Here is a 12,567-nt window from a genome sequence, read left to right as displayed (position 1 = left end):
TCACTGTAGTCTGCGGACCAAGAAAAATATATCGTTGTGGAGAGGTTATCGTTATATCAAGAGGTGGCACCATCATCAAGCGCAGCTAAATTCATGCTGTTATTGGCATCTCTTCTGAGTTAGCGTTGTCAGCACTAGCGCTATATAATAAGGGCTGCTGTTTCACGAAGCGCCGTAGCAGCACCTCCTAGAGATAAAAGGCCTCTGCAGTGTTTGCCATAAACGTCATTCAGACTAACTAGCAAGTTTGCCACATTTTGAAACACAGCATCCTATTTCGTTTCTTCCTATTTTCGCGTAGAATCTTTCTGATCGGCTCACAAATACCGCATAGTGATTGGATGTGGGGCATAGAAATCGCCAATTCTGAACCCGATCATTTCTTTTCCTCACAACGATGATACTGGCACGAGCAGGGAATTTTTTTCCCTGAATATTCTGAGAGAAAATGGACTACTTACTGACGTCACAAGCAGACTACGGGAGGCCTTCTATCTCTAGGAGGTGCTGGCCGTAGTCGGTACTAGATGACGTCATTGCGCAAACAGAACCGCTTTGCTACCTTGTCAATTACGATAGTTTGCAACCACTGTACTGCCCATTTGACTGAATTATTTTTAAAATTATGTTTCCGATTATTGGAATTAACATATGTATATTTATTGGTTTGCTTTTCTCAACATTTGAAACACTGAAAAGAGAGAAATTTCGGTATTTGTTTATGAGGTAACTTCCACTGAGAATAATCTTCTCTGATTCTTCATTTCAGTTGAATCACATACGTTAGTTAATTTAAATCGGGTGGATTAAAAGTCAACTCGAGACACATAATTTCAATATTATCTTCTGAACTTTCTAATTATTTTTGCTCATCTGTTTGTTTTCATTTGCATTAGCTGTAGCCGTTAGATGCTTTGGACTTCGCTATTACCAATACAACTGCAACGTAAAAACATGGGAAACAAATGTGAAAAAAAAATTATCTCGACATAAAATGTCTGAAGTTGTTATTGCTATTGTTATTTTGAATGCTAATATCAAAAGGTATATTATTACTTACCAACTATTTCTTGGATTTAATCCATTTCTTAGCTTATAGATTATAAAAATACCACTCGTGCATATACCTGTGACAACAATATGAACGAGAGATCCCTTAATCGCTTAAAACAGTAAATGAGCAACTAAAATGAAAAAAAGTTCACGTTTCGTGTTCAGCTGACGTCTGCTAAAGCCGGGTTTTCCTAGGAGCAGGCTTTTAGCGCTGCGTGAACCAAACTGCATCATTTCGCGTCGGTAGAAACGTGTTACATAATCACGCTACGGTTTTCCTAGCGTGGCGCATCAGATCATGGTGGCTATATAGTATATGGCCCTGGCATCAGCTACTCTGTCGTCTGCGTGCTCCGGTTTGAAGGGAAGGGAAAGAAGACATAACAAGACTGAAGAGAACATCGGCAAACCACGCGGCTCACGACGCATTTGACTCCTCCAGAAGCAGTCAGCCAATCACGCCCGACGTAAAGCGCTGTCGTGATGCGCTCTGTAGGAAAACAGTCATACTGCTTTTCTGATTGGTGAGTGGACGGCGTGTCGCGCTGGGCGATTCACGTTGCGCGCAGCACAGAAATCCTGCTCATAGGAAAACACGGCTTAAAAAGGTGCTTGAGCAGTGACGTCACGCAGTAGCTCCGAAACCACGCCCACTGAGTCAAAGCGGCAAGCGCGACTTCACAGGGATGAAACAGCCCTTATTATATATATATATAGCCCTGTGTTAGTACCACCATAAAATGCATTTTTATGAACGTTTATTAACGGCAAAAAAATTGCACTTGATTTTTTGACGAATAAAATTCAATTAGACGTTTCGCCCCTGTAAAAGTGTTTACTGTATTACACTTTTGTATACTACATCCCGCAAAGTCTTCCCTAATAAATGTATGAAACAAATTTGGGTTTTCTCGGTGGTAAAATGAATATTCCTGTAACTGTATTTATTATTCGCCATATTTGAGAATTAGTATTTTTTATTTTTATTGTAAGTGTAGAGATAGGGTGCTGACGGTACTTTAAAGTACCACGTTAATGAATTCTATATACGAGCTAATTTAATATTTATTTATTTACTGATTTTAGCCCTTAATTACACTTAAAATGACCTGCCAAAAAATTTACATGATAATCATTTTAATTTTTTACAGTATGATAGATAAAAGGTTAAAGGGATAATTGTTTTTTTAGTGCAAAGTACCGATATTATTAGATACCGCAGGATTTATCATAGTAAAGGATGTATTGAAATGTAATCTATCGTTGCATCGAAAGGTGTTTAGACCAGCATTTCTCAACCTGTGATCCACGGACCAGAGATGGTACTCGATTATGACAAAGGTATTTACTACCGAATCAGTTGTAAAATTGTTCAATTGGTGTAACTGGTATTAGGCAGGGATCACACTAAAAGTTTTATAAAGTTCTTTTATAAAACTGTAAAAATGCAATCAATAAGATTATTGGTTACATTCGAGTAAATGCAACCAATAAACTTATTTGTTAAATTTGTCAAGTTTTATAAAAAAAATTATAAAAATTCTATAGTGTAATTCCGGCCTCAATAATATCCTGGTACCAAGTAAAAAAATTTCAGCTTTATACTAGGCGTTACTCATCGAGGAAAATGCTGGAAATTGCGACCCTAAATACGGATATCATAATAAGATTATGTAGCCAAAAAATGCAATTTCCGACAACTTCGCTAATTATTACAAAAATTGCTAACCTAAGGGCTGCAGCAAATCGCAGTAAACAAAGATGCATTTCTCGAAAAAAAGAAAAAAACATTCACCACATGATTTTGTAACCATATTATATTAAGTATAATATCGGAAGCGCTGGGATCTTAAATACGGCAAGATACGGACATCGTCAATTGTCAGCTAAATACTACTATTTATTACCGTAAGTCGGCAAAACCAACAATTGTTGCCAAAAAGTCACAAATGCTTAGGAAATGAAAGACCACTGGAAATCGCAGTGAAGTGAAATGTAGCCATTTTATCATAATATATGATTTATAAACTATAAAAAATTCATCATTCACGGGTTTAGACAGCATTGCAAATTTAAATAAGCTTCCTTAAAAAAACAGGACAAGGATATAAATAAGATATTTTCCCTAACGAACTTGAGCAGCTCCTCCTAGAGATAGGCCTCCCGCAGTCTGCTTGTGACGTCAGTAAGTATTCCATTTCCCCTCAGAATATTCGGGGAAAAAATTCCCTGCTCGTGCCAGTATCATCGTTGTGAGGAAAAGAAATGATCAGGCTCAGAATTGCCGATTTCTATGCCCCACATCCAATCACTATGCGGTATTTGTGAGCCAATCAGAAAGATTCTACGCGAAAATAAGAAGAAACGAAACAGGGTGCTGTGTTTCAAAATGTGGCAAACTTGCTAGGTAGTCTGAATGACATATATGGCAAACAGTGCAGAGGCCTTCTATCTCTAAAAGGTGCTGACTTGAGGCGACCTCAAATAGATTGTGCGCCTTCATTTCCAACCCATCTCATTAACGGCAGTAAATTGCAATATAGCGACATGGCTAGAGTTGGTGTCTGGTGAATTAGTATAGTCCCGTAAATTACGGAATGACACCATGTTGTGATCCGTCAAACTGTTTAAGACATTTTTCCTTGGATTCAAAAACGTTGAGAAACGCTGGTTTAGACGAAAGGCAATTCCAAATATGATTTGAAAAAATATAGTTGTAGAGGGATTTATCGAGTATCGTTGCGTGTTGTAGCGAGATTTCACTATATTATCTAAACCTCACAGAGACACCATTTCTTCAGAATAATTTAAATTAACCAGGGGAATATATATAATGAGAAATATATTGATGAGTTTGCATTCCGAAATCTTTTTGGCTTCACTCGAAAATTACTTGAGCAATTCCGATGGGAATCCAAAATCTTTTAGCATGTGTTTATCGGTATTATAAAATGTTGAAATAAAACTCTCCCCCCCCCCTTAAACCACCCAGTTTAATAAGTTAATGTATGAAAGATGAGGAATCAGATTTCGTTAACAGTCGATAGAGTATATTCAATTTTTCATCACTTTTGAAATAATTAACGAATTCCATTCATGTAATACCACTAAAAATCTGACTTCTTATCGAACGTAAACCTACTAATTGTATTATTATATGAATTATTATTCTAATCAACCACCCAATTATCTTTTTCTAATTATATTCAACTCTTTAATTAAATTTCGAGATGAATGATTATTCTTAATGAATATTTTTACGAGAATTATCTTCGTTATTCTTGGATAAATTTTGAGTTTTTTAAACATTATGGATTATATCTTTGGGGGAAGTAAGTATCTGAAAATTATGTTAATTATAATTTATGAGGCTTGGAAATCTATTCATATCTGAGCCGTTGTCAGGTTCAGACTGTTTTATTGCATAGAGTTAAGATTACCGTAATTTCTAGCAAATGAGAAGCTTCCAGAAAAAAATGGCCACTGAAAAAGAAAGTTTTCGTAGAAACGCCGCAGCTGCATATAAGCCGTACGAAATTTTCATTCAGAAACTTACAGGATGACCAAAAATATTACCAACGTAATAAGGACGAATAACCATCTAGAATTCCTCGGCATATGTTTCGGCACTCATGGGTACCGTTATCAAGTTTGAAAACAAAGAGGCTCTGCCCCAACAAAAAACATGGTCAGAATAAGGGAGCGTCTGTGGTGGTCAGAGTTGTTTGCTTCACTTCAGTATTTTATTTTTATTCCCAGTTTTGACGTCATAGTTGTTGTCATCTGTTGTTAGTTGACCTTCCGAGTTCCTTAATCAGATAACCCCATTTTAATTTAATGTCCCCCATGTATATACAGTATGCCATTATTTGGTCCTTTCCTTTTGATTTTTATTGTGCTTTTTCTTTTCTTCCCCGCATTGGAAGTACAACCAGCCTTTTTTTTGTGAATGTAAATAAATAAATATTCCCAGCTTTTTTGTGTGGGTCCCTGCGAATATTATTCAAATGTTTTATTCAAAATGAAAATGTAGGACAATGGAATGGAGGGTGTTCATTTTGTGTCATTTACTAATTGTTCATGAGAAAAGCCTTTGTGTAAGTATCCTTTGTTTGCGGTGGTCAAAAAAGCGAATATGATACTCGGTTGAAAAAGGTCTCTTCGTGTGCTTCTAAAGTCATTCTTCCGCTTTCTCGAGGCCTAGTTCGTCCTAGACTGTGGTATGCTGTAAGAGGTTTTGGGAACCGCGCGCGCGTGCGTGCGTGCGTGCGCTTAGTTGATGAGATGGTACCTTTCGGAGGGTTAAGTCGAAAATTCTAACTAAGAACTAAAATTTCCATCAACAACAGATGGCAACAACTATGATGTCAAAACTGAAAAAAAAATACTGAAGTGAAGGAAACAACTCTGACCACCACGGTCTCCATCATTCTGACTACGTTTTTCGTTGGGATAGAGCCTCTTTGTTTTGAACCTTGATAACGGCACCCATGAGCGCCGAAACATATGTCGGTGTATTCTAAATGGTTATTTGTGCTTATCACGTTGTTAATATTTTTGGTCATTTATAGTTTCGGGTAAAGCTATTCATTTTAATGAACTTACAATTAACTTACAGGGTGTTTCAGAAATGACTTAATAGTAAAATGAAATCACTTTGAAAGAGTGATACATAGAAAGAGGAAATAAGTAGCTCGTTTGATGGGCAGGCCTGAAATCACGCTGGTTTGTGAAATTAGTTACATTTTCGTCTAATAGATGCTGCCACAGCCCTTCAAACAGATGAGGGTGATATTGTCTTTTACCGAAATCAGTGAAATCACATTGCGATCGACTCAAAATGGTCACCTTGCTTAGCAATTACATGATAAAAGTGAAGAGCAGAGTTTATAAAGAAACTGTTCTGCGATGTCTCTACTGCAATGAATGCCTATGTCTCACAAAAGAACTGAACTCTTGAAGGTCATATAGCGTTTGAGGCCTCTTGTTGGAAAAAATGACCTTCAAATAGCTCCACAGAAAAAATTTGTTGAATTAAATGACTGCGGCATTATCTCTTTGTTAAAATTGTAATTAATTTTGCAGAGCGGTGGATAAAACATTACAGGCCTGCCCATCAAAAACGTATCACTTGTTCCAACTTTCCATCTATCACCATTTTCAAGTTATGTAATTTCATAGTTAGGGAGTCTTTTCTGAACCACCCCGTAAAAAAATAAGTGCATTTAACTTTACCTTCATTTTTTCCTTGACAATTTCATAATATAAATGTTTAAAAATTAACATTATCCCGGAGTAAAAAAAGTAACATTTAAAATAACTGTATTTAAAGAAAATGCCCTTATAATTGTTTTAAACCGCTCGAAGTTAGAATATTAGGAAAAAAAGTTACTGAATAGGCCGCGGCTTTAAATTAGCGCCACAAGATATAAAAATTAACTTTAAAACTATAGAAACCACTGCTTTATTACGGGAAATTACAGTAATTTTGAGTCTTCACCCTTCGGATTCTAAACATACAAAATTGAGTCTTTCTGACATTTCATGTATTTACATCGGCGTAATTGTATGCGAGCTCTTGCCTTGAAATACGCGACATATTTACCTTAAAGAAAATGAATGAATAATTTTTTTTTCAATTGTTTCAACTGAAGAAAATTGTTAAAACGTATAGTTTGTATTAGAATCTGCTCAATTTATTTTCAGTTTCACATGAACTGATTGGGTTTTTATTTTGTCTTAGCGGTAGCTCCTGTCACACCACCAAAGTTCGTTGGGCTCCTGATACCTGCTGCGAAGGAGACAGAGATGCCGTGTGGCTTTGATAATTCGCTTCCAGCGGAGTAGAAGATATTCCTCTCCGTGCAGTTTACAAATATTCAGATATCAAATAACCAAATGGATATGACAAAACCAAGAAACTCGACATGGGAAATCTACCGAACGAAGAACAAAATAACATAGGAAAAAGGGACAAAATTTGTGGGACATTCGACAAGCAACTGTGATGTTGTCACGTTCAATGATTACGATAAACAAGTATAACACATTGTCTTCTCACCGAAACAGGCTTATGACATTGAGGAATTGTAAGCGATAAGAAATGACTCTTGTGTGTGTGTGTGTGCGTGTGGCGTGTGTTATTACAAGAAAAGCGACGACTAGAGAAAAATATCTCGCCATATAACGTGACTAGAATTTAATTCCTTGGATATCATCGAGATCAACGTTATGGTGACTAACGTAATTGCCAAAGACCATAAATGCATCAACTTGAAAAAGTTCCTTTGGTTTTTTTGTTTTATATATATATTTCTGTTTTATTTTTATTTATTTTTTACTAAGGGAGGACTTTCGGCTTCTAGAATTACACTAAACTGTTTAATTCAGCACTTATTTATTTTTTTCTTGTGGGTTATCTATTTTTCTTTGTTGGTAGATGTTCATATATTGAGTGTAAAATTTTTGCTAAACTTTCTCGGCTTTCGGATATATGAATATATGTTGCCTAGGTTCTGCTGGACATACTGAGCAGAGACAAAACAAATCGTTGATATGCTCTAATAGTATGCCGCTATATAATCTCTCTCTAGCCGGTTTTGAAAAATGGCCGACTATTGTTTTTCTATCGAGCTATATGTTGTGAAAATTCCGGAATTCTGAGTGATAACGCGTTGATATTTGTATATATAAATGATATTTAAACGAATTTCGGAAATACAACATGAAATATTATTCAAAATCTCTGTGCGCTGTGTGAATTTATTGATGTACAAAGTGATGAACACGCATTTTTACTTCCAAGAACATTCGATGATGGACGCAAAAATTGTAATGTGGTAATTTGTTGAAATCTATATAAAGCTATGAATGAATGTGTGTTGATGTGACTGTTGAATTGCTTCATAATTTTTTTTTTCTTGTGCTTGTTGTATAAAAACGCATCTGGAATGTTGTTTAGTTGTAAATGTCACTGAAAACCAGAAATAAATTCATATTCTGTTCTGATTTCTTAATTATTATTCATTTTTAGAAGGTTTCAATAGTGATTGTATTTAAAAAATTTTATATGGGACTTAAAATTTCCCATCAAAATATATTTAATTGAATTTTGATCTGAATTTATCCGATTGATTATTTTCAACGATTATCTTATATTAATTGCAACACCGATACCAAAATATTGATGCTTAGCTACGAATTAATTTCTGTTATTATAAAAATGATTAGCCCTTCAAGCCGGTTCAGAAATTTAAATGCTAAAGCCTTATTTATGGCATATAAATTTTAAATAATTCGAATTTGTGTTTTTTTCGCAAAATGATTTCATATTTTGGAAAAATAAGTAAAATCCAAATATTTTTGGAATTTTTATTTCATTTTATCACCTCATAATTACATACTTCTCCTTTATATCCTAGCTCTGTCATTATAATGATAGACCCTAAAATCAATGAAATATCTTTGGTAATGATTTACTATATTTATTTATAACGCTCAGTTTGAATGTGAGTAGTATGCGGTTTATGTATTTTACCTAAAAAACGTGATGGAAATGTTTAATTACTTTTCAGTAATTAGCATCCGAAAACTATAAAAAACACATTTTTAAAAGAAAGCTTTACCATCTCAGTTCTGTATAATTTATATCGTTTTCAATTTTAATTCTAAAATTGTAAAAAAAATTACGTTACAGTAAAATGTCTATGCAATAAAAATTTTACTGTGATTATTTTAAAAAATAATCAGCCACAATAAAAAATTTCACCGCCTTTGACGTACCAGGTACTGGGATCCGCGTAGAGGGGTTAATGATGAAAAATATAGTACATGTCCAACAATGATTATTTACTGCACCTACAATGCAAAATGGACAATTTTCTATCGAAAATCTCTTGCTACTTCTTTTCATTTGGTACAAAAGAAAACACCAATAAGTCCACAGAGTTTCAGATACGCTTAAGAATATAACTGAAATATTTGTTTCGGCCATTTTATCCTGTTCTTTTTCAGTTTAGTAAAGAAAAAAGTAAATTCTCATTTCATGGTTCGGAGAAGAAAATGCCTGATTTTTTTCCTCTTTTCGCTAAATTTTTTGTGTGTGTGTTTCTTAAAATTGCTCTCAACTCAGTTATTTTTTAGTGAGTAGGTCGTTTTCTGTTTCACCCCTCGGCTATTTTCAAATAAATTATTCACGACTCGGTGCTACTGAATTTTCCGATGCGGTTAACAAATATCTCACTGAATAAAGTTATCAAGTTCGCAAACAAATTTCTGTCTATAGGAAAACTTATAACATAGAGGCTGTGGAACATTGTAGGCTGAAATGGCCTGCACAGACCATTTTCCTTTCCACGAATCTTTGAAATTTAAATATATTTAGTACTTGCTAAAAATAATTATTTGAATAAGGAACATTTTATACCTCCATATTTATGACCGAAGTACTTTGAAAGTGTATAGAGGTTGCAAAGTAAAGTCCTTATACACGTTTTCAACTTATAACCATTACGGGGTCTCTGTGGGCCTGCGCGCTCTTTCTGCTCTTATATCTCAAGAAAGAATAAATCGAGAGCTTAAAAATTTCTCGACTTTTCTTGAATTATCATGTTTTCATTGTACATCAAAGATTTTTCCATTATCTTTCTTATCAACGAAGATACGAATGGATATACCTAGAAAGACGAAAGGGTGTCACACTGACCCTCCCATATATTTTAGAACACATTCACCGTATAGTACTACCAACGTTGTCTGAATTGATTTTGAAGGCCAAAATTCTTCTAATAGTCCCTTTGTGCATCTAATCATTGCCACCGTGACTCACGGTGGCAATGATCTAATACGGTGTAATCTCCATTTCCATGAGACATTTTTTACCTTCATTCTCATCTGCAGATGTCGGTCAGCGCGGGTGACTCGGCTTTTGTTGTCGAGTATTTTTGTCATTTTGTCCGATAACTTTTTTGTTCTGCAAAATATAAATATTCACGTGCTTGTGATTGCTGTGGAAATGACAAAAAACCGCAGATTCAACGACGAGGAAATTTCTCAGAAGTTGGCAAAGACTGCGTGAGGCAAACCAGATAGTGCTGATGATGAAAATTCAGAGGAGATTGAAAATCACACCAGGCAGAACATTTGTAAGGTATTGATGATGGAAGTGTGAATCAGATTTAAATTATACCTCCAACAATGTCTCAGCCGATGCAAAATGAAATGCTACTAGAAGCAATAAACACAAATCATATAGAAGCCACCAATGAAAACTTTGTACTACACCAAAAGCCAACTGATTTCCATGAATATCCGAGATTTCAATAATATTCGGTCTGTCGATTGTGAAAAAACTCTTGCAGATCGAAGCGTATGGAATATCGTGGGACTTTACTTGACAATAGGATGTCAAGGATTCCAAATTATTTTACGGGAGACGCATTGCTTACAGATATACATTCCGCATCACTGGAATTATGTGAATTTTTTCAAATCTAAATCGACAAATTTGCTGAAACCCATAGGAAAGAACATCGCCAGGTTCTTCCAGCTGCGAAAAAAATAAATCTAGATGACACAGTCGTTGATCCTATTCAAAACTTACAGGCGACGTAACACTGAAATCCTATCGGGAATATAGAAAATGCAAATCCCCTCAGTCTCGAGTTTCCTCCACACTGACGCACATCAAGAGAGATCGTTTGATAGAATGCTTTAAAAAATAAATAATAATAAAAATATATATTTATAAATATCAATGATTTCACCCACTAATTCCTTATGTTATAACTCTATTCTGTAATAAAAATATCATTCCATGCTCTATAAATTTTTAAATGTTCAAAAATTGCCCAAAAAGCTATGGGGAATCACACAGGCTTCTCCCTGTCTTTCTAGTGTTAATCACAGAAACATTGTTCCAATTAGAAAATTATTCAAGTATCGTTTACATCTTGTGTGTGTGTGTGTGTGTGTCATTTATTTTATATTCATCAAAATACAACTTTTACTTTTCTTATACAATCCCCCTTACCAATAACTTGTATACAGTATTTGGAAAGTATATAATGCTTAAAAGGGAAAAAAATTGGGGGTAGGCTGTATCATATACTGCTCTCCGAGACCGTCTATTCCTTTAGGAAAGAGCGCAAACCATCCCAAGATTGTCTTTCTGACTGTCAGTGGTCATGCCTGTCTGTATCATAGACACGGCCACAAAATTTAACGTGAATACGTTCTTTGTGCCTTGAATCACGTTGTAAGTACTAATAATGAAATAGGTATCATCGGATTTGTCTTTGAAATAGTCAACAGACAATGCCAATGTCGTCTATTTGCATTGCGAACCTCCCAAGATATGACGTAAACATTTTCATTGCGAATATGGGCCGCGGGCCCCATACAAAGACTGACAGAGGTGCAAAAAGAAGTGTAACATCATTGAATTTGTCTCAAGGATGACTATCAGACGACACAATTGACTTCTGTTTGCGTTGCGAATTTCTCGAGATATAGCGTAAAACAATTTCGTTACAAAAGTGGGCCTTGAAAGCAATCAAATTCAGAGTGATATCATTAGGTTTGTCGTAAAGAGATCTACCTGCAGACATGAAAAATTCTTAATAATTTTTGAGATATGAGCGTTTAAATCACTATGTTTGTCAACTTTTTGCGAATGAGCCCAGTATCGTCGGATAATTTAAAAGAAAAACAAGTCCATGTTTCCTAGGGAAATAAATATCCGTCGAAACATCGCACGTAGAATTATTTACCTATTGTGAGTGGCATATGGAAAGCAAGAAATGTCGAAAACTATAGTTTTAATGTACCTATACTGTACCTATTACTAACTCGTTTATAACTGTATCTGCGTTCGATTCTTACGTGGATGAATAATTAACCCTGGACAACAAACTGTATTTACTTCAGGTTTAAAATGTGTTTAGATCTCAAAGAAACTGGATCTTTAACTTTCTTATTCTCATAGCTGTTCCCGTAAAATAGAAATTACTTCGAAATATGTGTACACTGAAAGTGATGAATATCGTGAAATTGCAATGTAAATATCTTGATTTCGATGTTACTAACGTTATTCCAGTTTTATGTAGAATCGGAGCAAACATTATGAAAAACCACGCATAGGAGTTTTTTTTTTTTTATGTAATCTAAAGGGTAATAATCCAAATAATCCACTTAGAAAATTACCAAAAAAAGTATAGAAATACAAAGAGGGAAACAAAAGCGGATGGTCTTGTGCAGATCCATCAAGAATTTGAGCAAAAGTTCCAACGCATTCTGCAATAAAATTGAAGTGCTGACGTTGTATTTTTTTTTCGAATTAAGGTCACGTGATATCTTGAGCCCAATTTAGAAAAAAAAAATAACAGATGAACACAGATTATTCTGATTTTCTCATCAACCCATTCATTAGTCTCTTGCACATGGTCCTTCAATCAAACCAAGAAAGTTTTTGTCCATACTGTGTGTTTATATGATCGTTGTATTTGTATTTAACGG

At 34.9% G+C, this 12,567-nt stretch overlaps 1 protein-coding gene across 2 annotated transcripts in view; it reads left to right on the top strand.

Annotated features, from left to right (window-relative positions):
* The window catches only part of LOC149085063 (neuroligin-4, X-linked-like), a 300,822-nt gene extending 292,765 nt beyond the window's left edge, over positions 1–8,057 (top strand). Inside the window, exon 8 of one of the 2 annotated variants that reach the window (XM_089232845.1) lies at positions 6,797–8,057. In XM_089232845.1, coding sequence (XP_089088971.1) covers positions 6,797–6,878 — 82 coding nt within the window. In that variant the 3' untranslated portion in view covers positions 6,879–8,057. The remainder of the gene's footprint in view (positions 1–6,796) is intronic. The other variant, XM_089232846.1, reaches the window with a different exon arrangement.
* The last annotated feature ends 4,510 nt before the right edge of the window (positions 8,058–12,567 follow it).

The sequence above is a fragment of the Pholcus phalangioides genome, unplaced genomic scaffold (assembly GCF_987345545.1).
Source record: "Pholcus phalangioides strain wild (caught in Gottingen) unplaced genomic scaffold, Ppha-v1.0 ptg000007l_1, whole genome shotgun sequence".
In the NCBI taxonomy this organism is placed as follows: domain Eukaryota; kingdom Metazoa; phylum Arthropoda; class Arachnida; order Araneae; family Pholcidae; genus Pholcus; species Pholcus phalangioides.
The sequence above is the reverse complement of the archived record's forward strand: the minus strand, read 5'-3'. Positions and strand labels throughout refer to the sequence as shown.